The 25,219-nt window shown below is 43.8% G+C and overlaps 1 protein-coding gene across 3 annotated transcripts in view; it reads right to left on the bottom strand.

The window, feature by feature from the left end:
* The window catches only part of RPGRIP1L (RPGRIP1-like), a 78,514-nt gene that overhangs the window by 2,984 nt on the left and 50,311 nt on the right, over window positions 1–25,219 (bottom strand). For all 3 annotated transcript variants that reach the window (XM_014528423.1, XM_005880295.2, XM_014528424.1), the window contains 8 exons: window positions 23,557–23,935; window positions 20,405–20,595; window positions 20,195–20,281; window positions 17,401–17,508; window positions 16,805–16,967; window positions 15,750–15,823; window positions 4,434–4,617; window positions 1,838–1,922 (listed from right to left, as the gene is read on the bottom strand). In XM_014528423.1, coding sequence (XP_014383909.1) covers window positions 1,838–1,922; window positions 4,434–4,617; window positions 15,750–15,823; window positions 16,805–16,967; window positions 17,401–17,508; window positions 20,195–20,281; window positions 20,405–20,595; window positions 23,557–23,935 — 1,271 coding nt within the window. The remainder of the gene's footprint in view (window positions 1–1,837; window positions 1,923–4,433; window positions 4,618–15,749; window positions 15,824–16,804; window positions 16,968–17,400; window positions 17,509–20,194; window positions 20,282–20,404; window positions 20,596–23,556; window positions 23,936–25,219) is intronic.

The raw sequence follows: 25,219 nt of genomic DNA, 5'->3' as shown, positions 1-25,219 counted from the left end.
CCCGAGAGGGCTGATCACCACAGATGACATCTCGGAATTTGCAAATAAAAAAGAGTATTATATGAAGTCAGACAAGCTCGTATGAGAACTCCTAGCACTATCACAGCACACCAGCCTGCAGATGGACAGCAATCCACCTTCTCAAGCTCCGAGGGACAGACATTCGTTCTAGAATCTGAAGAGCCAGATGCTCACTGTGACACACAATCTGATCTTTTATTTTTAAATTTTATTTTTCCTATCACACTATATCCCCTCTATGTATCTGGTCCTATTTTGATACATCTAGTTTTTAAAAAATACTTATTTATTGAATTGTTGGGGTGACATTGGTCAACACGGACACGCAGGCTTCAGGTGCGGGTTCTAGGTTACAAGATCTGTCTATTGCACCGTGTGCCCACCACCCGAGTCAAGCCTTCTCCCGTCACCTCGCATGAGGCCTGGCACATCTACTTCTAAGGCTAATAGGATCAAGCGAACACAGACAGGGAGCTAGGGCAGCACTGCCAGCAGGAATGCAGTATTCCCTATGGAAATGCACGCTTTTGGAGATGCTCTAGCCCTTGAACCCCATGTGTGTCCTATAAAACGTAGGGATCTGCTCCCTGAATCATGTCAGATGGAATGTTTGTGTTACTTCAGCAGGCTCTTAACTTATGATCAGAGCACCAAGTTTTGTTTCACTTTAGACACATAATTGTGGGGTTCTGAAGGGACTGATTTGAATTAGTGACATGTGTTGAGGCCAAACACACTTGGACGAACCAAAGGACAGGAATTTGCAGCTGAGGACTCCTTTGATATGTCTTGGCACCACAGCCGAAACCACGCTGCTTGTAAACGACCACTTTAACCATTTTCAAAACGTATCCAGCCCAAATCTCAAGTGAAACAAGAAACTTGTGTCTTAGTTAACATTCTCAGATAAACATCTAAGCCTCTGAAAAACGGGGTCTTGAAAAATAATCCAATCCTTTCCAAAATCAGGTAAACATGACAAGAGTTCAAACGAACTTGCTGGAAATACGTCTCCAACATTGCACTCCGTCACTGAGCCCATGCCTGCTAGCATTGGGCTTTGGCTGGAAGACAGAAACCCTCACGCTCACACGGTAGCTGTGAGGGAAGAGCCTGGTGTGTGGCAGGTGGAGAAGATGAGCATTTTGAACGACACATAAAATACCGGGATTGCGATGGCCTGGTTAAGGGCACCCTTTCTGAGTCCAAATTTCTGCCTTCCTGCTTATCAGCGGTGTGACCTTGGACAAGTGTATCATTTCTCTACTGAACCAGAACTGGAAAATGTCCTGTTCAAATTTGCCCCCATGCATGAAAAACCATGAAACAGTGAATTATTACCCGTGATAGCAAGATAAGAATTAGTCAGAAAGGCTGATGAACTGTTAAAATAGTAATGTTGATATCACTGCTGATAGCAACCCACACTTATTGCTTAACTGCCTGCCAGGCGCTGGTCTCTCCATTGAACGTACATTATCTCCATTTCACAGCTGAAGGAACGAGGCACAGGGCGGTTAGGTCACCTGTCCGCGGTCACACAGCTGGTAAGCGAAGTTATACTGAAGCCAGTGGCGGCAGAGGGCCCGTCCTTGCCAGCACCGCTGGCTCCTGACAGTCACCGCAGCGGCAATGGATGCCTCACACGCACGGTGCAGGCTTGGTCTTCACAGCGCCACAGGCAGGGCGCTTTCCAGGGTGAGAGACCCAGAGAGACCCACGTGCTCTCTGTCCTCCCCCCGTGCCTTCCGCACCCCACGGAGCTCCCGGGAGTCCCTCTGTGCAAACCACCAGCCCCTCAGAACGCGTCCTGTACCTCCTGTTAGGCGTCTCTTGTTGGCGCAGGATGGCTTTTAAGACGTCTCTCTTCGCTTGGTTGTTTTCTTTATCCACGTAGATCACTGTACAAAAAAAATAAAAATAAATAAAAAACCCAACAAAAAACAAACCGTCCACACAGGAAGTCACTCGGAATCTCGCCACACCAGGCCCACCCTGTGCTGTGTAAGCGCCCGTTTCCCGAGACGAGCCACGGCGCCTCCCGGTGCGCCTGGGAAGCGCCAGCAGCTCTGGAAGCCGGAGTCAACCCTGAACAGCCAGGTGCGGCGATGGCAGGCCCGCAGGTCCGTGTGCGCCCTGTCAGTTCCCGGTCAGGGCCCAGGTCGGCAGGTCCGTGTGCGCCCTGTCAGTTCCCGGTCAGGGCCCGGGGCCGGCTGTGGGCTCGATGCCCAGTGGGGGGTGTGCAGGAGGCAGCCAATGATTCTCTCTCATCATTGATGTTTCCATCGCTCTCTCTCTCCCTTGCCCTTCCTCTCTGAAATCAATGGAAAAATATATTTTTAAAAGGTCTAAAATTTCCAAAATTCAAATGCATCCTATAAAAGGAAATGCTGGCACTTATGAAAAATGTCAGAACTCCTACAAGTTAAGCTATTTACCTTTCATTTCCACCGGAAATCACCTTTGTTTAGGACTGGCTAGATTTGGACAACGCATACCGAAAGCATATGCCTCAGAAAGATACAACCCAGCAGTCCAAACACTTGGGTGGGTTCTGAACGCTCCACCATCAAAAGCAACCCTCCTTCTGCGGGCAGGAGAGGTCCTTGCATCCTCCCTCGTGTCACGTGGCAGCAGTAAGAGATGCAGATGGCTTAACGACCTTGAATCTCAACAGTCACTGTGTGAGAGAGTCATCACCCCCAATCCTTGCTTTGCCAAGTCTCTCCTCCCGTCAGCAACACAGTCTGAAGCTCTGCGTCCTCTTCATGTTCTGAATTAACCTTCAAGTCCCACCAGGTAGACTGTTCAATGCTCAGAGCCCTGGGACCTCGATGATCTGTACACGTCTCAGAAAAACGGGGGGCACCTTCATTCTCTTCTCCCCCACTGTCAAGTCCCTGGAAGGCTTTATCCGGCCCAGACAACATTCTTCCGACCTACATTACTCTCACCTTCTTCCAAACGATTTTCTTGCTTTCTCAGCAACGTTTCCAAGGGCAACGCCATCCGATTGCTTTGTTCTTGCTCCCTTGGTCTAGCAACATTTTCTCAGTGTCAGTAGCCCAAAGAAGACAGATTTGTGTGTGTAGGGGAAACGGCTACTAACCCCTCTCAAAAAAGACGGAATTGGGCTCCGGATCGTCCTGGGGACCACCAGTCCCACCTTCTCACTTTGTGTGCCGACGAAGGCCTCACGCACAGCTCCCTCTGGAGTGCGCTCAGGCCACAGCGCAGGCAACATCGCTGCGAGGTTCCGTCCGCTGCTGCACTGTGTGTGTTCCCACAGGGGACAGCAGTTCCACTTCCGGCTCGTGGCAGCCTGGCCTGACGTTTCTCACACTTCTCCACTTGCACGCCGCCAAACCATTTAAAAAACATCTTCAAGTTGGCTGACAGAAGAATTTACAAGTTGCCTACTGGGTCTGCACTGGTTCAGTAGACTTACATGTCAACTAGCAGATAGATAAAGCCCTGAATTAAGAGAAAACCCTCCTGCTTCTAAACATGGATGGGTGGGCTAAATGAGGAAAGGTCATGTAGGCACTTATGCCACTCGATTAAAATCCCGAACACCTAGACACTGGGAGAGACATGCACGGGAGAGACATACACAGATATTGTAACAACATCTACGTGGTCACATTCATCAGGAAGGTTGAAGAAATGAGGCCACTGAACCACTCAAATCCATATGATTAAAAAACGTCTACATTGAAATACAGTATTTTTCTATGAAATTCAATTTTAGACCTAGGTGGCATTTTTTAAATGATACTATGAGATAGCAGGAACATCTAGCAACATTGTTTTCCCACTGCTTTCATTTTAACTTTAGTATTAATTCAACATTTTTGTCAATTCTACTGCAACTTTTTTATCCTTATCCTACAGATCTGTCTTAAAAAAATTTCTTTTAATCCTCACCCGAGGATACGTTTGAGAAAGGAAGGGCGAGAGGGAGAGAGAAATGTCAATCGGTTGCCTCCCGTACACGCCCTGACTGGGGATCGAATCCGCAACCTGGGTCAGTGCCCTGACCTCCAATCAAACCCGCAACCTTTTGGTGGAGGGGACGATGCTCCAACCAACCGAGCCGCCCGGCCAGGGCAACAGACGGGAAGAGAGAAACATCAATTGGTTGCCTCCCGTACATGCCCTGACTGGGGATCGAATCCGCAATCTGGGTCAGTGCCCTGACCTCCAATCTAACCCGCAACCTTTTTTTTTTTTTTTTTTTAACCCGCAACCTTTTGGTGGAGGGGACGATGCACCAACCAACTGAGCCGCCCGGCCAGGGCAACAGACGGGGCTTTCATGAATTCACTCTGCCAAGACGGCTGGGATTTGTATGAGGAGTGAGAACGGGGGTCCTCCTGGCTCCCGCTCCGTGGCCCTCGAGCCGCACCCACCGTGGCTGTAGTTGTAGTGGACCCAGTGCCCCCTCCGGGGCTTGGGCAGCGACACGGGCGTCTCCTCAGCAGGGAGGCCGCAGAGCCGGAACTCCACGAAGAGCCGCTGGACCGTGTCATCCGCGGCCACTCGAGCGTCACTGAGGCTCAGAGCGATGATCTCGATCCGGATCTTCTCTGATGTCTGTTTAAAGAGGGAGAGAGAGAAACAAAGAAGCAAATAAAGCAGACGAGTCAAAAACCCTGTCCTCCCTTTTGCTATCCATTTGAAATCAAACACGAAGGCCGACGGGCTGCCTTTTGGGAGGCACTGCGCACTAGTATTTAGTCACACGTGGTAGATTCTTCCCGACAGAGAGACGGGGAGAGACCCTGCCCGGGGTTGGACGTGAACAGTGTCCCCCAGCCCCGGTTCCCACGTGCGGCTGTAAGCACCCGCCAGGCGCCTCTCGGAGGGGCGCGGTGAGGTCTTCATCTCTGACTGCTTTCCGATGACAAGCATTGCTGGCCTGGATTCAAACCTGCATGAAGCGCATGCTTATCACTGCTCAGCTCACCTCAGGACCCGGGGAAGTTCCGGCTGCTCAGAGATCAAAGCCTGTTCAATACTTTATAGCTCTTATGCTAATGCGTGCAGCTCTATGAGTCCATATTAACTAGAGCGGAGCCTACCGCTCACTCTCTCATAGACTCCGCCGTAACATATTTCACTCAATAAGTAGTTTTCAAACAAAGGAACATTTTCCCCCAGTTTAACACATTTTCTCACAATTTATTGTATGCCATTTTTACAGAATTAACAAGTAAAATAGGTATTTGTTTGATAGTGTAATTCGCACATCAATTCTTATTGAATAGATTCTGGTGCCAGGCACACGAGTTCCCCGGAGTAATGACTTAGAACAAATAATAGACGAGGACTTAAAAATGAGATCACGCCAAGATCATGCCTCAGTCAAATGTTTGTTGTTGTAGCTTTACATTTGCTCCCGATTCCCCTTCACTAAACCCGAAGACATGCTCCCGAAAATGATAGAACTTCGGGTTGTAATTAGAAACTCCCAAAGATAAGCCCTGTTTATGGGACCAACGTTTAGAAATTTATGGTTAAATATGTCAGTGGGTAAATTTACCACCGTGATGACTGAGATATTGCAAAGCATACAATATAATTAACCAAACTGAAACGCTACTGTAAAAATATCCTCATAAAGAACAATTCCCATTGCTGTGCAACCCCCTCGATATTTGATGAAGTAATTTTACCCCCTCCTTCCAAAGGACATTTTCTTTTATTATGTATTCTAAGGCACTTTAACTAAAAACCCAAATCTGAATATTTCACTGAGGTTATTTCATTATTCAGTAGATTCACGGCAATTGTACCCGGATGACAGGGAGCGCTCCGCCCGTTCTGTGCCCGCTAATGCAGGGACAGGCTGCAGCTGGCAATATCGCCAGGATTAGCAGAGGGTGATGAAATATTTAAAGGGAAATTTCTTCTAAAACCTAATAAATCAAATGACTGCCCAGTGTCATTAGAGTGATGGTCTTTGACTTGAATATGCTTTTCATATTCAAATCTGGGGACAGGGAGATGAATGCCCGGGAAGGCTACTCGGTTTCCACTAATCACTGAGCCGCTCCATTCACGGGCATGAGAAATGAAGGTGGCTCTATTGTCTCATCTCACTCGAGGACAGCCTTCTCTGCTTGCTGGAGACGAACATGGTAAAGAACCTATTTTAAATGATGTTATTTTCTCCTTAAAATGTATCGGGCGGTCAACATACCGCACATGAACACATTCTACAATTCTGGTTAAGCCTTTTACATAACTTGCAACGGGACCAACTTAGAATTGTTATAATAACATGTCTTATAAAACCTTCCTGCCTCTGCACAAAAGAATTAAAAACAAAACCCAGCCATAACAAAAGCAAAAGAGGTACACGTGGTTATTTCCACACACTGTGAAGATAGGAATTTAAAACTGTTCATCACAGAACCCAATGAAGAGACAAATGAACTTTAAGTAGCAGAGGACTCAAATTTACGTAAGTGCTTATTTTGTTAATAACATATCAACTGTGCAATCTCCATATGAAAACCTGCAGTATTATAAGAATGAGTTAAGGCGAAACACAAAAATAATTCCAAGTGAGAGGTGATACTTGGATCACAGTCAAACACACAAACAACAAAGCAAGAACCCTCCCTCCCCCCATATTATCCAAAGGGATAAAAGAGCTTACAAGTTCTTTATATGATGCCAATCTTCTTTCTGGTTCTGGTTTTTTTTTGTTTTGTTTTTTTTTTACCCCCTCCCCTCGCCAGCCTGATTACTTCGATCATATGTCCTTTTTAATTCTCTAATGTTACTGACAGGAGTTATTAGTTACCATTTCTTTGTTCCTTTGACGCTACATGAATCAACTTAAATCCAAAACGGATAAGTTCCAAACAGTATATATCTAGGGAAGCATGCTCTGAGCAAAGAATTTTCCAAATATTAGAAGTTTTGGCCAACGGGGCGAGCCAGCTTACTTTTCAACATTGGGACAATTCTGGTCACATCCTGCCGCTGTGAACCAAACGTGCAAGTGGATTATAGATGAAGGTTTTGAAGAGCAAGCAGCACGCCCAGCAGCGTAACAGACAACTCCAACTAAGAGTCAGAAATGAGCTCTCTCCTCACCTCTCCTCTCCGTCTCATTCACCCTCTATTCCTGTCTCAGGTGACCATCCACCTGGTCACGGCAGCCAGAAGGTCCTGGAGCCATTCCTGCCCCCTCCGTTTCCCACACCCACCACATCCTCTAGCTCACCCACTCCCGTCCGTTTCACTTCCCAAGTATCTCAGTGATCTATCCATTGAATTATCAAAAGCTTAAGATATTGGAAACATTGTGTCAGCTACTGGGGATATAAAGATAAAAGGTGCAATTTCTTCTCTCAGTTTTCTCTCTAGATAAACTTCTTTAGGTTCTCATCTGATCTGAGGGAGGCGCTAAAGCTGAAATCCCATAGAACAAGGAGGGGAGACAGACGGTGTCAGACAAGAGGAGCAGTTGAGCACTATAAGCAGACAGGCGGGCAGTGCGAGACGGGGAGCTCAGTGACACGGTGAACCTGCTCTACACTGTGTCACTGGTGTGGCCTGCAGTGCACACTCAGTGAATGAGCGGATCCGCGCAGGCTGCGAGCAACGCGGGGCACTCCTGCTCCTAATCCCCTGCCCACAGCCTCAAATCTTCTCTCTCTCAAAACAAACCAGACATCGCCCTCTGCTTGCAAACCTTTCTACTACCCTACACTCTAGCCCAGTGGTTCTCAACCTTCCTAATGCCGCGACCCTTTAATACGGTTCCTCATGTTGTGGTGACCCCCAATTTCCTTGTTACAAATTGAACATAATGAAAGCATAGTGATTAATCACAAAAACAATATGTAATTATATATGTGTTTTCCGATGGTCTTAGGCGACCCCTGTGAAAGGGTCGTTCGACCCCCAAAGGGGTCGCGACCCACAGGTTGAGAACCACTGCTCTAGCCCTTCCCCCAGCCTGTGTGCTGTTTACAGTGCTCAGCTCTTGCACCTGGAATCTTCTCCATCGGACGAAATTCCACTCACCCGAGGCCTGGACCGCAGGCTCTCCTCTGAGAGACACTGCTGACCTCCGAGGGCCGGCTGCTCCTGCGGGGCCCTCACTGCACTTTCGGTCCCCATGTCCTGCACGGAATCGTTTACACACCGGCCTCTCTCTATACTGTGAGCTCTCGGAGGCCGGGACCATCTTATTCGTCTGCTGTTCAACATCCTCCCCGGGATCTGGCACATAGTAGGCTCTCAATAAAGACTTAAAGGAATAGAGTCGTGAAAGGCTGGGTATCTTCTCCTATTCAAAGTGTCTTTCATATAGTGCCAGAAATTCGTGAAGCTGCGGCTATTAGTGAGTATTAAGTGCTGCAAAATAAGCAGTTGTCTGCATTTCTAGATCCTAACCGAATAAAAGTATCTCAAAGGCAGGTCCACACGGTAAAATCTAGGTGGTAGGGTACTATTATTTCAACTTTTCTGTATGTTTGAATTTTTTCATAACAAAAAAATGAAAACACAACATTCAAGCAGCAGAATTGGGAGGGGGAACAATACACCGACTCGAATGACAGTGACGGAAGCTAAGCCTTCTCAGACAGACGCGCAGTAACACGGGCTCAGCTACGAGGGCCCCACGACGGGTCAGAGCTCCACGGGGCTCGAATCTCAGACACAGGGTGCGGGCTCCAGGCGTTTCCCGTTGTGTTTCGTTCCTGTGTGTGCGAAGGCCTGCGACCAGGTAATGAGGCCACTCGGGGGGTCTGTGTTGCTCACCGCCGCCCCGTTAGCCCCCTGGTTAGCAGGATGTCAGCATCGGCACGTGCGAACAGCGTTTCAGAATTCTGGGCGCGATGAACGGCAGTCACCGAAGTCGCTCAAATAAGAACTGCATGCGAGGTGCTCGGAGTTGTCGGTGTAGGTGGACTCCACGTCACGTGACTGGACGATGGAGAATGTGATGACAGCTGGTATTCCTCGCAGGGAAGAGAGCTATGGTTTTCAGCATTCTGGCTCAGGGCCCTCTGCTTCCTGCCGGATGCGAGTGCACATCGTAGGCGTGTTTTTCCGTAGGGCTCACTTGGGCGTTTAGACGCGTGCTCAGACTTTTATGTTGTACTTAGAAGATTGTGCCGAAGTCTTCCTGTCCTGCCACCCAGCCCGGCAGCCACGGAGCTGGATGGGTAGGGCTCTAAAAACTAGCTCAACGGGACAGCCTTAGACACGGGCGCTTAGCGGGGAACGGCCCAGATGAAGGGCTTGCAATCTGTTTCCGTCAGTTAGATTTAGGCCTCACTATGGTGAGACTGTGTGTGAGTTTTATTTCATTCTAAGTTTCTATGAGGAATAAATATTCCTGTAACTGTTTAAATTATGAAGCATAGAAGATAATGTGGCATATTCAAGTACTCGGCATCTTAAACAGATGTTACCATTTTGCTGCAGCTGATTAAAACCTTTTTGTTGCTATTTTTGGAGAATAAAATATTTCCGACACAGATAAAGTCCTCACCTCCCAATTCCTTTCCCCGCCCTTCCTCATTCCCCCAGAGCTAACCCCTAGCCTGACACTGGTGTGCATCATTCCCAAACATGCTTTTATGTTTCCCACTGCGTATGTGTATACACAGAGGCAACATATAGTATTGCTTTGTTTCTAGATTTTATGTTAGTGGTACCATCCTCTATTCATCATTCTGCAATTTTGTTCTCCCCCTCAATACCATATTTTTTGAGATGTATGCATGTTTATAATTAAAATCTAACTCATATAACTTTTGTATAGAGTTCCATTTATATTGCATATATAGTCTATAGTCCATTTATTTCTCTACTGAGGAGCGATTAAGTCACAATTTTTTGCTATTACAAACAAGGTTGCACTGAATATTCTTTTATGTTTTCTTGTGTATGTGAGTGATTCTTTAGAACTGCTGGGTGATAGGTATAAGATTCAGTTTTATAGGATCAGCAAATCACTTCCCAATGGTCACATGAATTTACACGGCACTACTTTTATCACCTTAACAATGGTTTATGTACGTGTGTGTGTGTGCGTAAATAAGTGCAGCACAGCCGGCCGACAGGAGCTGCTGTGTGTGGGACGTGGCACCGGTAACAGAGCCACAGCGACAACTGGGCACGGAAGGTGATGCTCGACGTCCTGCTGCAGCGAAATGGTGCCACCCGTTCCTAGTCCTGCCGAGGACTGGGCAGCACGTTGCTTTCTACACTTCACGGCCACGGTGGCTCTAAGTCAAGCTCAAACAGCTGGTCCAAACCCCCTCCCCGAGGCAAGGCAGAGCTGTGTGCACGGCGGGGGGGTGGGGGGGAGACACGTGATGAAGGCGCATCTTCACTTCAGGCGGGGTGGGCGGAGTCACTGCAGAGACTCATAGGCCCCTGGACGTCACTCTAGGCTGCGAAGCTTCCTCTTATTAGGAATCAGGTTGACTCTTCAGAAGTTTTGCTAGAAAAGTCTTTTTTTCCCCCCTCAAAATAATAGCTCTTTGGGAGAAATAAGAGTAAACAAAAATGCCAACTGTCGAGGTAATACTGTTTTTACAAACAAAACAAAACAAACCCCGTGTTCATCAGTGGCAGTAGCCAACCTTTTCTCGTGTGTCCCCTTAAGAGATACTATATTGATCAAATAAATACCGAAACACCCGTGAGGAGATCGAAATGGTGCTGGTTTTCGGGGACAGTGTGACTGTCTCCTGACACCCCCGGCAGCGTTTCCGAAGCTCTCACTGCCCGGCCTAACGCAATGGCTGGGATGTGTGCTCTGTCCTCACGCACCTGAGGGTTACGACACGCGCCCCTCACTGACGGCTCCTGCGGCAGCGCCACGTGCAGGAAGGGGCATTTACATCCTGCCCCCATTTCAGATGAGTGCTGTGCTGCCTACTCCTGGTCACTGAGGAAGGTGCCACGGTGACCGGCTTTGGCTGCACATAGTGCCACTTGGGGAGCTTTAAGCAAAATTCTGACTCAACTGATCTAGTGGAGATGGGGCCCTGGCATTTAGAGATGCTCCCTAGCCTGGCCGGCGTGGCTCAGTGGTTCAGCATCGACCTATGAACCAGGAGGTCCTGGGTTTGATTCCCGGTCAGGGCACATGCCTGGGTTGCAGGCTCGATCCCCAGTGTGGGGCGTGCAGGAGGCAGCCAATCGATGATTCTCTCTCATCACTGATGTTTCTCTCTCTCTCCCCTTCTCCCTTCCTCTCTGAAATCAATGAAAACATATTTAAGGAACTAACATAAAATGCTCCCTTGGTCATTGTAGTGTGCAGCCACCGTGGGCAGCACCGCTGCTCCCTCGAGGAGTGCTTCCCAGACCTCACTGTCACCCACAATGGCCTGACAGGGGAGGGAACACAGACTGCTGGCCCCCGGCTCACGGTCTCTCGTTCATTAGGTCAGGGGGCCGGGGAGACCAAGAAGCGACAGCTCCCACAAATTCTCAGGTGATATCTGTCAAATGTTACCTATAAACAACATTTTAACCAGAAATGTCTGTATTTGCAAAAACGGATAGAAACCTAAGGGTCCATCAAACGGGGCTCATTTAAATAACTGGTAGAGCTATGCAATGGAGTATTATGCATGTGTTAAAGGATTAGAGTATATTACTACGGAGAGAAGTCCATGGTTCATTAGTAAAAGATAGCAAAGTTGCAAAACAAATCTTTTAAAAATACATTTTTAATTTTTATTGATTTCAGAGAGGAAGGGAGAGAGAGAAGCATCACTGATGAGAGAGAATCATGGACTGGCTGCCTCCTGCACGCCCCCCACTGGGGTTTGAGCCTGCAACCCGGGCATGTGCCCTGACCGGGAATTGAACCTCCACCTCCTGGTTCACAGGTCGATGCTCAACCGCTGAGACACACCAGCCCGGCAATAAAAAATAGTTCTGAAAGTGATTACCATCAGGAAGGTAACCGGACACTTCATTTACTGAAACCTCCTCTATCTAGCTTAGGACATGTCACACATGGGAAAGGGCTTATTCTACCCACCGATGGGATGTCACAATTGATTCTGAAGAGACTGAGTCGTTTTTAATACATGAATTCTCCAAGTGAGTGACGGTGTGCATCCTGCCTTTCAAAGCTTTAGAGCACACTTTGCTGACCAGCCTTGCTGCTGAGGGAGAACCTGCTGTCCAGGGATGGGGGGCGATTGCAACTTAGCCCAACTGCATGCGGCACCTTTTACAAAACCGCTCTAGTAGAAGTGGAGAGAGAACAATCTGTAAACACACGGCACAGAAGAGCCCGCTGGCTTCAGCCGCGATTGCCCGCCCTCACCTGTGGGCTCCCTGTACGAGCCTGTGAGCCGATGGCAGCACCTTTAGCTGGGAGAATGGGAAGCTGCCTGGCTTACATGTAAAACCGGAAGTCGTGTGAAAGAAGGAGCGTTCATTTTTTCTCAAATGCCATGACAGATGCACAGTTTCAGTTTTGATAGCTATTGTGAGGATCTAAAGCAAGGCTTTTAATCAATGTATTATACATCAAATTGATCCTGTTAACTTCTGGTTATTCAAATTAATAAAATATTGATGGAGAAATGTCCAAAGTTTCACATTTCTCAGACACCCTGCCAGCCCCCAATTAAGGATCATGCCTCGAAGCCTTTTAGCAGCAGCGGCGGCCGTGAGGCTGACGGGACCTGACAGGCCAGCACGACCCAATTACACTGGTATCTGTGCCACTTTGATGTCCTGGAAATGAAGAGATGGGGCAAACTGGGTGGCACATTATGCTAATGACGTGATTTAATCCAGCACTAGACTCCGCAGCTGCTGATAAAGATGCTCCCACTCATTACGCCCCGTTGGAAAGGAAGGGAGGGGACAGGCGTTTCATTCTGACAAAGTGAAGCTCATAAATGTTGTAAATGAAATGAAACAAAATGAAGTAATCTATGATTAATTATACATCACAGACACGAAGAGAGAGGAAGAAGCAAGTCATGTGTCCAAGTCCTGGGAAATCTGTTAGATTCCTTTTAAGGATCAACATTTCTAAGAAATAACTATGGGCGGTCAGATTCTATAACATGAAAAAAACACCCTGAATGATCTTAAATTGCTTACACAGGGTAGGAAGTAATTCCAGTTCACAGTTGAATTGGCATGGATGACATTTATCTAGAACACTACCTCTAGTCTCAATGTTGTGATATTATTAGGGTACAGGCAATTAAAAAAATCTATAAAGTGGGGTTAACCACAGAGCAGGGCTATCTAATTACTCCTAACTAGTCTTGTGCCTCTAGTCTATTCTTTACATTACTGATAGCCGGATCTTTTTAAATGCAATTCAGGAGTGTAAACTCCACAAGGTCAAAAAACGGACTTCTCTTATTCACCGCGTTATTCCTGGTCTGGAGAGCAAGGCTTGGCACCGAGTAAATGCTCATTAGATGTCATTTAGTCAACGAGGGATCCTCCTCCTCCCTTAGGAATCCCAGAGCAGGCCTCACCCCAGAGAGGCCCCGTGCTCTGCTCGGGACTGCCTGTGGGTACACTCCAGGGCGCCCCACGTGAGCGCGGGCCCAGCCCCTCCTGAGACCACACTGACTTCCCAGGAGCCATGCTCCGCGCTCTCTCAAATCTCCTGCTTCTGTTCCTTCAGCCTCCAATGACCCTCCTTGGCTTTCACCAACTGCTAATCACTGTCCACACTTGGGCCCAGCTTCCCGGCCTCGAGGAAGTCACCCTGATGAGGGTCCCCGTGCTGAGTTAGGCCCCTGAGTGCTCCCCCAGCACCTGCATCCACGCTCCTACTGCTGCCACCAAGCGCTTGCCACTGTGCTTCCCGGCAGACTGTGAATTCTTTGGGGCCAGAGATGGCTTCTTTTATGACACAGGAGATGCTGGCGAGTGAAGAATCGTGAGAATGAAAGGACAGACTGCACAGGATGTGCTTAGCCCCGGTAGCCATTCGGGACACCTTCCTTCCGAGGAGAGATCCTCTGCTGTCCTGCGATTTCTGCCGGACGCAGTTCTTAAAGAGGAGACTTCAGAAGCGGTTGAGCCACAAATACTGTTCAGCTGAAGAAGGTTTTATGACCCAATACCTCAGCCAAAGCTGACAGCCTCAAGAATCAAACCACACCCAGCCTGTGCCTGCGGACACGCTGCCCTGAGAGGACGCAGCATGGCTTCCGACGCGTTCCTACCACAGCACAACCTGCACCGACCGGGGGAAACGCCACCCACACCCAGACTGAGGGATGCTCTACGACATGAACGGCCTGTGCCCTTAGCCATGTTGGTGCTGGGAAAGACCAGCACGGAAGACCATAGCGGCTGAGGAACCGTGATGGACTGAGGGAGCGAACGGGGCAGGAGGCTCACTGTGCTGTGTGGTCGGGACTGGCTCCTGACCAGGCCAGGACACGCCGTGAGCGACGCCACTGGGACAGCCGCAACCATTCAAGGAGAAATGCAGGTTGGTAACAGTATTACGTTACTGCTCTGAAGTACTTAGGGGCAAAGAGGAATGATTCCTGCACCTATTGCATCTATGTACTAGTATGTAAGAATGTGTGCATATAAATACATACGTACATATGTATACATGTAATCGGTGATACTGAGTGAAGTGTATATGAACTTGAAAAATACTAAATTAACAGTATTACGTTACTGCTCTGAAGTACTTAGGGGCCAAGAGGAATGATTCCTGCACCTATTGCATCTATGTACATGGATGTAAGAATGTGTATATAAATACATACATACATACATATGTATACATGTAATCGGTGATACTGAGTGACGTGTATAGCAGGACTTCTCTGTACCACTTTGGCAATCTTTAAAGAAAAAGTTCCATGACTCATATTAAATGATTTGCTAAAGCAGCACACAGAAACCTTGGTATAATCACTAGAAAATGCTACATTTCTCCATTATGATGACCTCTTGAGTTCCATTCCTCTGTATGTAGAGTATCTTATTTTATTATATTTGATATGAACTTGAAAAATACTAAAATTCACCTATTAACGTAAGATACTGGTCAGGACCTTCTACTAAAGGTGGAATTTTTAAATGCACATGGGAGCTGATTAATGGCTTCTGAGCATAAATCACTGCGTAGAGCAGATGCTGGCTTTAAGTGATGCCCACACGTTTGAGATATAAAACCATGATGTGAAACCACATTTTAGGATGGTAGTGAAGCTGTGGGAAGCTGTAGCAAAGTAATACAAGTTACTTTACCAGAAATAATAAGAAAAAACAGTTTACATACTACTTCTTAGCAGAAATGAAATAACTTTAACAGTTTATCAATAGACATTCTTAGATATGAAGAGTCTATACATTCGCATTTACACATGATTTTAGTTTTAAAAGCCATCTCACATTTCGAATTCTTTCAAGTTCAGGTTTGATTTAATGCATCCTTGTACAATGGTTCTGAAAAGAAGACAGGAAAGTCAACTGTTTTTACGAAGTACCTTTTGAAGCTACTGGATTTTGGTGCTCTTAACATGGAAGCAAAAATAATGCTTGGATGCTATAGCATTACATAATGAAACTGTAAGCGAAGTTTTCTTAATATGAGATGAGCCTCGAATAAGATTATGATGATGCAGTGTTTTTGCCTCAAGGTGTTCGCATAGGAAGACTGAAATACTATGGAGGAAAAGAACTTCATTCCGGCACATTTCTAATTGGCATCAGTTACTGACCTGCGGGATATTCTTGGAGACAGGTTCTGGAATGATACACTCATCACTGTCAGAAGCTGATCTGTCTTCCTCGTCTGTTACAAAATAAAATTTCAGCGGTTTAAATCTGTTAAACCAGCTACCTTTATACCTTTGAAATGGAGAGAACTGAGCACACATTATAAGGACAACCTTAAAAGAACAATATGATAATCATATCTGAACCTCTTTTAGCAGCAAAGATATTTACATTACATTTTAGAAAAAGGAAAAAATGATTGAAAAATTCCATGTTTAGTTTTAGTAGAAACAAAGGAAATAAAAATATAGCTTGTTCTAATATGAACTTAAAAAATAATTTTTTAAAGAGGACAGGGTAATAGATGTTTTCCAACCCATAATATTGTGTAAGAATCAAGTTATTCTTACTACTTAAAAACATTTAAAAATGTTTTACAGCTTTATTATGGTAAAATTGACATTTAATAAACCACACCCATTTAAAGTGCAAAGTCTGATATTTTTACAGATATAATTCCGTGAAAGCATCACCACAATGAAGATTACACACATAGCCATCCCCCCAAAAGTTCCCTCATGCCTTTCTGCAATCTCTGCCCTTCCTCATCTCTTCCCACTGGCCCTTCCCCAGGCAACAGCTTGAACATTTCTGCCACTATAGATTAATTTGCCTTTTCGACATATTTATAGAAGTTAAATCACATTGTAAGCTGTCTTTCTTTTTGGTCTGAGTTCCTACTTTTAATTTTTAAAAAAGTCAAGTCCTCCAGAATGACCCAGATGACAGCCCGGAACCCAAAGAGAATCTAAAGCCACCAAATATGCAAATTTGGGGCATGGCCAGCAATGACACTTGCATCTGCCGGGGCCCCCAGTGCAAGTGAGAGAGATGCCATGACACCTGGCACGGCTGATGAGACTGACCCACAGCCATCGCTTCTGTCGAGAAACAGGTGTCATGAAGGAGCTCCACTGTGCAGTGAAGAAGTCTACGAGGCACACTGTTAACTCAAGCTAAGAGTTCAACAAATACTGTTAATTCAAAAACCAGTCACCTTCCGGCTCCAGTTCCTCGGTGATTTCTGTTTCGTCTTCGGAAGAAGTCGTACTTGGCTGTGCGATCTGGCCCTGGGACAGCAGGGACACGTCCCCCCCGTTCTCTGGCTGCGCGTTCCCAGTGTGCTCTCTCCCCTGACCGACGCGGCTTTCTTGAGGCACCTGGAGAAAGGAGAGCACGCTGATATTTTTATCACTGATTAGATCATAGTTGCAGCATTTCTGCTGAAGCACTTGAATAATAACTTGAGACTTAAATATACAGACATGCTATATATATGATGCATTTGAAAATAATTGCTTAAGTTGTTCAAATAAAAATATACGGATAAATGAAAATCTAATTATAAACTAAGAATGAAAAATATATCAATTTCAAAATAAATTTTTACATTACTTCACATGTCTATTTCACATTATGCTAAGAGTATAATGGTAGCCATTACACTTGTCATGTTTCTTTATCTTTGCTTTCCAAGGAAGAATATATAAAGATAAGATCAATGCTATAATTTCCTGATCCATGTCACTACAAAGACAAAGTCTTTAAGAACCAAATTCAGCCTTTTGAAATAATTTTAATACAAAGACATACCTGGAAAACATGCGAAGCCGTCGGCGTACCAACATCCGTTTCTGGTGTGACCTCCATTTCTGGTGAAAGGTCCCTCCTGTCCTCGGGAGGAGGGGATGTCTCTGTCTCCTACGTTCATGTGAACACATGACTGTGTTATTTAGGATTATTACTAAATCCCAGATCACCCTAAGACTTTTACATACAAATGTACATGTGTTATATATATAAGAACACTAATAAAATGAGGAGCAAGACTTTTACATACAAATGTACATGTGTTATATATATATATAAGAACACTAATAAAATGAGGAGCGCATATAGTAGCTCCCATTAGGGCAATGAAATAGTGCATTTCAGTAACATGACTGATATTCTTCATGGTATATATACGTATATACAATTTAAGAACTAGCCGCTGGTGTGGCTCAGTGGTTGAGTGTCAGTCCATGAACCAGAAGGTCATGGTTTGATTCCTGGTCAAGGCACAGGCCTGGATTGCGAGCTGGATCCCCGAGAGGGGGCATGCAAGAGGCAGCCTATCAATGATTCTCTCTCATCATGGATGTTTCTCTCTCTCTCTCCCTCTCCCTTCCTCTCTGAAATCAATAAAAACATTAAAAAAAAAAGGACTACAAGTGTATTTCATCGAAGCATTGATTATAATCTCAAAAAAGTGAAAACAATGCGAATGTTCAATAGGGCATTAATTACATCACATGTGGTACATCCAAACGCCAGTTTTATGTGACCATGAAAGACCTACTCATCTAGACCTGTACTTACTGACACTAAAGAGAGTGCACAACATAGTGTTGAGTGAAAAAGGTAGTTAACTACAATATATATACGTGTACACTGTTTTGTTAAACAATAAATTTGCAAACAAACAAATGTGTGCATATATTTCCATGGAAAAAAGTATGAAGGAAACTTCATTAAAATTCTATCTCTGATATGCAGATTTGGGAAAATTGTATAGTGCTGTTTTTATTTTGTTATATTTTTATTTTCTAACATTTCTAAGATAATTATACATTACTCATGTAATTAAAAGTTGTACATGCTGGATTAGGTATGTACTTTCTATCAATTTATAGTCAACCATTTTTCCATGGTTCATAAACTGATGTCTATTGTTAAAATATAGTTTATAATTAACAAAATTTTTTTATTGATTTAAGAGAAAGAGAAAGAGAGAGAGAGAGAGAGAGAATATCAACCAGTTGTTCCACTTATGTATGCATTCCTTGGTTGATCTTGTATGTGCTTTGACTGGGGATCAAACCCACAACCTTGCGGTATGGGGATGATGCTCTAAGCAACTGAGCTACCCTGCCAGGGCTATCATTTTGGCTATTTTAAAGGGAAACATGCCCAATATAGAAATTGTGAAAGTTAAACAAGAAGACATAAAAGAAATTAATATAAATCCACATTCCCATTATTCAATGATAATATCTATTAACTAGAGGCCTGGTGAACGAATTCATGCACCAGTGGGGTCCCTCGGCCTGGCCTGCAGGATCAGGCCAAAACCGGCTCTCTGACATCCCCTGAGGGGTCCCGGATTGCGAGAGGGCGCAGGCCAGGCCGAGGGACCCCACTGGTGTATGATTGGGGCCAGGAAGGGACACAGGAGGTTGGCCAGCTGGGGAGGGACCACGGGAGGGCTCCAGGGCATGTCTGGCCCATCTCACTCAGTCCCAATCAGCCAGACACCAGCATCAAGCTCACCTACAGGTCAGAGCGTCTTCCCCCTGGTCGTCAGTGCATGTCATAGCAACTGGCCGACTGTCTGCCCCCTGGTGGTCAGTGCACATCATAGCAAGCAGTTGAGTGGCCTTACCATATCATTAGCATATTATGCTTTGGTTGGTTGAACGGCCGATCAGACACTTAGCATATTAGGCTTTTATTATATAGGATAACCAGTTAGATTTCTATTTCTTTATAATTGATTTTTAATGCAAATAAAAGTTTTGGTTATATAGTGATAATTATATTGTAAATATAACATATCCTGCTACATTAAAAAAATTAACATTGTAACATAAAATTTTCTCCAAATATGAAACTTTGGGTAAGCATCATTTTTTTTTAAGCAGGAGGAAGAAAAATAAACTGAATTAAGCCAATGGAATATAGAGTAGAAATAATCCTTTAAAATATATAATATCCAGAGCCACAGGAGTTGTAATTATTTGCTGACTGGTTTTTGCCCTGATACATACTATAATAATCTAGGTAGTGCCTCTTTTACAGATAGGATACTGAACTATGGTAATCAGTACATAAAGTATTCTCCAATGTATTACCTTAATTCAACCTCACAACTATGCAATAGTTATCACCATTTAAAAAACTGTTTTTATTGATTTCAGAGTGGAAGGGAGAGGGAGAGAGATAGAAACCTCAATGATGAGAGAGAATCATGGATTGGCTGCCTCCTGCATGCCCCTCATCGGGGATCGAGCCTGCAACCCGGGCAAGTGCCCTGACCGGGAATTTAACCGTGACCTCCTGGTTCATAGGTTGATGCTCAACCACTGAGCCACACCAGATGGGCCACATCAACCATTTTTTTTAAAGAAAAAGCAAACTCAGTGACAACATAATATTACATTGAGTGGATGTATCATGATTCAGATCAAAGAGTAAGAAGAGTTAATACTTACACACAATGCCAAGTTACAAACCTAACATTTTAAAGGAAAAAAGAGGCATTTTATTCACCCAATTTTCCTTTAAATCAGGTAGGGTATACTACATCAATAGCGTTTATTTCCCATGCTCAGTGTTTGCTACTTACAGAATTCTGATGTGATGTGATATCGGCCACGAAAGACACCTTCTTCCCTACAGCTGTGAAACGCTGTCTTGGTTTGGGTGTTGGTGCCTAAGATTGAACAGTATGGCAAACTGAGTATGAGGAACATCCACCTTAGATAAGGCTTCAGCTGTTTGTTCTGCTTCTGTGTCTATTAAGTTTTGTAAGAAATTCAAAGTCACTGTTACTCACTACAGACAAGGTGCTCACAGAGGAGGCTGGAGGTAGTCTTTGAACAGCTTCGGACTCTTCTTTGTGTATGACAGTTCCTAGGTCTTCGGATGTTATGCATTCACTTGGTGGGAGGTAGGCAAATTTCCATTTCAATATGACATGAATGGTTCCTGCAGGATGCTTTTTATGATCTGTTAGCTCAAATATTCCTGTCAAATCACAAAATAAATAATTTTAACTAATGCTAAAGTAAAGTTTTACTACCAGAATAATTAAAGTGAACTACCCACAACTTAAAAAAAATAATTTTGGCTTTTACTCACAACCCAAATTACTTAGAGAATAAAATAAAGACAAAAGGACATGTGATAGGTTCACTTCTCGAGTAGACTGCATTCAGAAGTTAAGGCCTCAAAGAAATACTGATTCAAAGTTGAGAAAATTAACTTATAAATATTTTAATCCACTGAAATGAAATTCAGAAATTATTCAAAATTCTTAGCATTCCTCCAAGACATTATCTGGGTTATAGCTCACGTGTGAACCTTCATTTTGATTTGAATATTCCTGCAAAAGACTTGTCTCTATAGAAAAATATATTAAAACTTCAAAATTCCAAATAATTGATACATCTAAAGAAATCTTTATATTACTATGTAGTTTTATTATAATTTTAAATATTTTATTGGGATTTGTTAAATTACTCCAAGTTAATAGTACCACAGCAAAAAAGAAAAAGTCCATAAGATAAACCATCCAAAACATATAGCAGTAATTACCTATATCTGTAATATTGATAAATTTTAATCATTATACTAAATTGTTCAGTAGGAAAAATCCCTGACTTGAAGAAAATAAACCTATATTTCAAGCATAACTTTTGTTTAGAGGTATCCTTTACTTTGTCCGCAAGTGTATGACATGTCTTTTAATGGCTGGCTGAGAAGGAAAAAACAAAACAACTCTAGAGTTTAGATAGAACAGAAGGATACAGGTAGGACATAGGGAGGTGATAAACTTCTATTGTAGGTACAGGTGAGACTTCTAGAATGGCTGAGTGAAGAGCTCAGTAAATAAATTTTTTCCATAAAAATCAGTAATAAAACTGGACAAAAGGATCAAAAACAACCATTTAAGGCCTCTCGGAATTGATCAAAGGTATACAACAAATTGAGAAGCACTTATTCAAGGAAATCTATTGAACCTCAGTAAGAACAGGAAGAGTCAGAACAGGCTGGCCAAACAAACAAAATCAGCAACGGCAATCACCCCAGGGAGTGGGAAAACTGGAATCCAGAGTTGCTACAATAGTATCCTCGATGTCCAGTTTTAGGGATGGGGAAAAAAGAGAGACACACAAAGAAACTGGAGGGTGTGATGTTAACACGGGGTGGGGGCGGGGGGGGGCGCAGAAAGCCAACAGTAGAGGCTTTCTGAGGGTGTCCAGATGTTAGACTTAGCAGACAGAGACCTCAGAGCAGCTATTATAACTATGTTCCAAGAACTGAAAGAAACCATATTTAAAGAATTAAAGGAAAGTGTGGTTACAATGATCTATAAAATAGAGAATATAATAAAAGATATAGACGTTATTTTTAAAAAGAGAACTAAGTAGAAATGCTGAAGTTGAAGAGTACAATTACTGAAATGAAAAAAAATTCAGTAGATGGGCTCAATAGGAGATTTGAATTGGCAGAAGAAAGAATCAGTGAACCTGAAGGTTGACCAGCAGAGATTACCCAATTTGAAGGGGAAAAATGAAGAGAAATGAACAGAGTCTCAGAGACCTGTGGGACACCATTAAACATATGAACATATATGTAATGGGAGTCCAAGAAGAAGAAAAAAAGGGCAAAAAATAATTCAAGAAGTCATGACAAAAAACTCCCCAAATTAGGTACATAACAATACCCTACACATAAAGAAGCTCAACAAATTCCACGCAGGGTAAGCACAAAGGGATCAATACCTGGAGACATTGTAGTTGAAATGCTGAAAGCCCCCAAAAAAAAAAAGGAGAGAGAGAATCTTCACAACAGCATCCAGTACCAGGGAGCCATAATAACATCAATAGCTGACTTCTCAGCAGAAGTCAGTTATCTGATGTACTCAAAGTGCTTTAAGAAAAAAAATAACTGATGACCAAGAATAATGTATCCAGCAAGACTTTCCTTCAAAAAGCAAAAGTAAAATAAAGACATTTCCACATATCAATGATTGAGAGAATTCGTTTCCAGCAGACCTGACTTACAAGGCATATTAAAAGAAGTTCTTTAGGCTGAAAGGAAGTGAGACCAAATAGCAACTCAAATCAACACAGAGGAATAGACCAATCAAGGTAATTATAAAAGTATAGATATATTTTTTCCTAATTTCTTCTCTTAACTGATTTAAAAGACAACTGCATAAAACAATAATTGTAAAATTATATTGTTGGACTTGTAAAAAGACAAAAAGTAAAAATAACAGCTCGAAGGACTGGGAGAAATGAAGGTATACTGGAGAAAGGAGGTGACACCAGACAGTTGAGGAAGAAATAGAGAATATAAGAAATGGTAAAAAACATAGCTTAATATAAAAAAGTCTCCTATAATTATGTATATTCTCTCTTCTCTCAATTTCTTTAAACAATATAAGGTTATGTAAAGCAGTAATTATCCTATATAATAAAAGCGTAGTATGCAAATTGTCCCCTCAACCAGGAGGTCGTCCAGGAGTTTGACCAGGAGGCGGGGCTGGCCGGGGGAAGGGCAGGAGGCCCTGGCCGGTGGCCAGCAGCTGCTAGGGCCCCTGCCAGTGCACAAATTTCGTGTACTGGGCCTCTAGTAACATTATATTATTGTTTTTTTTTAACAGATATAGGCATACTATATACATAAGTATGACAACCACAACACAGAAGGGGGGAGGGAATAAAATTATATTGGAGCAGACCTTCTATATTTTAATGGAATTGTTAGTATTAATTTTTAGTAGATTGTGATAAGCTAAAATAAATATTGTAATTCTTGGAACAACTACTAAAAAATCACTCAAACAATATAATGTTATAGGCCCAAAGATGATTTGAGATGGTTAGGAAGATTAATTACACAAAACAACATATCCAAAACACTAAAGGATAATTTAGGTTTGTTTTTACAGTTTCACAGATGAAGAAATGGGCTTACCTGAGATGCACCTGTCATGTGCCAATGAAATCAGGGGCACACTGACTTTTCCTATGTACATATCCTCCTGGGTATCACTATCATCAAACACATAAAAGCCCAGAGACTCTGACTTAAGGTATCGATCCAAGTCCACACTCATCGGCACTGGGAAACACATATGATCATCAAACTGTGGATCATTGCTACTGGGAATGATGGCCGTGTCATGGTCTGCAAAATCAAAAAACTTGTACACAACATATGGGTGTGGCTGAAGGTGGCTTGCTCGGGCCTGCAGCTGGTTGCAACATCTCACTGTAATATGAAGTTCATTTAAGTTGCCGTCTGCGCCATCAGTAGAAGTGAGCTGAGCCGTTTTGGGTGCTTGTTGACTTAGCTGGAAAAACATACATATTTACATTACAGTAAATATACAATAAACTGATACACAGCAGCTGCCAACCCCCAAACCAAATGATTCTGTAAATGGACAAAAGCCTGCATATTTTCACTTCATATTGAATTTCTCAGTAAAAGATTCCCGATTCTTATTCAAAACCAATATTCACTGGAATATGGATGAACAGATGATCCTATGCTATTAGCAACTAACATAGAAGACTGAACATACCTGTAGAGATTGCTGTTAAAATCAAGAAAAAGTTAATCTGATGTTCTTTAATTCTATTTGATAACTGAGTCAAGTGAGGGGATGGGTCCAAAGACCAATGTTCTCTATTTCACAATTTTATTAAGAGCTAATCCTCCAATCATGCCAGCCATTTGTTTATATCCCAGTCTTAAGTGAGAATCCAATGAACTTGATGGGCCCCACCAAGAAAGATAACTTTGTTGTATTTGGGTTGGCCCTCATCCTGAACCAATGGGGTTTGGGAAGCAGATACCTGAGGTCAAAATTAGCCAGTATATCAAAGTATAACTGCTATTAAGAACTAGAGAGCAGGATCAGAGATATGCTTTGGAGAGAATGAAAAGCTAGGATTGGGGGGCCATTCCAGAAGACAAATGAGCAAAAGGACTTACGAGGCAGAGCTAGAAACTGCTCTCCGGCCCCTTTGGCTCAGGCAGCCAGTGCCCAGGCGTGTTAGCAAACAACTGCACTGACTGCTAACCCAGCACAGCTGCTGTGAACTGGGACAAAGAAATGCTAGCGTTGTTTCCGTGCCTGCTCAGGCTCGTGTTGGGGAATCTCTACTGAGCTTCTGGGACCCTGACTAGAGAACTGACTGGAGAAGAGAACAGAACCGGTCCCCATTGCCTCCGTGGAGATGCCTGGCGGTGTGGAGAGGAGAACCGAGAAGGGACTCGCAATGCTGCTTTCCCTGAGTTTGCATTCAGCTATACAAGGCCGAGTGGAACGATTGACAAAGCTCCCCTCCACATCTTTCCCAAGTCCACCCACAAAAGCCAAATTCCAATTGTAAATGACACATCCAAGCCAGCAACGGGGAGTCTAAAAACCTTTAAACTATAAAACTACATAAGCAATCTGGTTTTCCATTTCTAGTTCCCTTTTCCACAACAGCTCTTCCCAAGTGTGTCCAGAAAGATGATCTCTGGGAAGGGGTGCCATTCTTTCTTAAGTTTGGGAAGCAGTGTTATATTAGTAATGGTTCTTTAATTGAAAGTTACAGGAGCTAATTCCAACTAGCAAATATGA

This window comes from Myotis brandtii, unplaced genomic scaffold (assembly GCF_000412655.1).
Source record: "Myotis brandtii unplaced genomic scaffold, ASM41265v1 scaffold633, whole genome shotgun sequence".
Classification (NCBI taxonomy): domain Eukaryota; kingdom Metazoa; phylum Chordata; class Mammalia; order Chiroptera; family Vespertilionidae; genus Myotis; species Myotis brandtii.
This window is presented reverse-complemented; position numbering and strand designations above follow the sequence as displayed.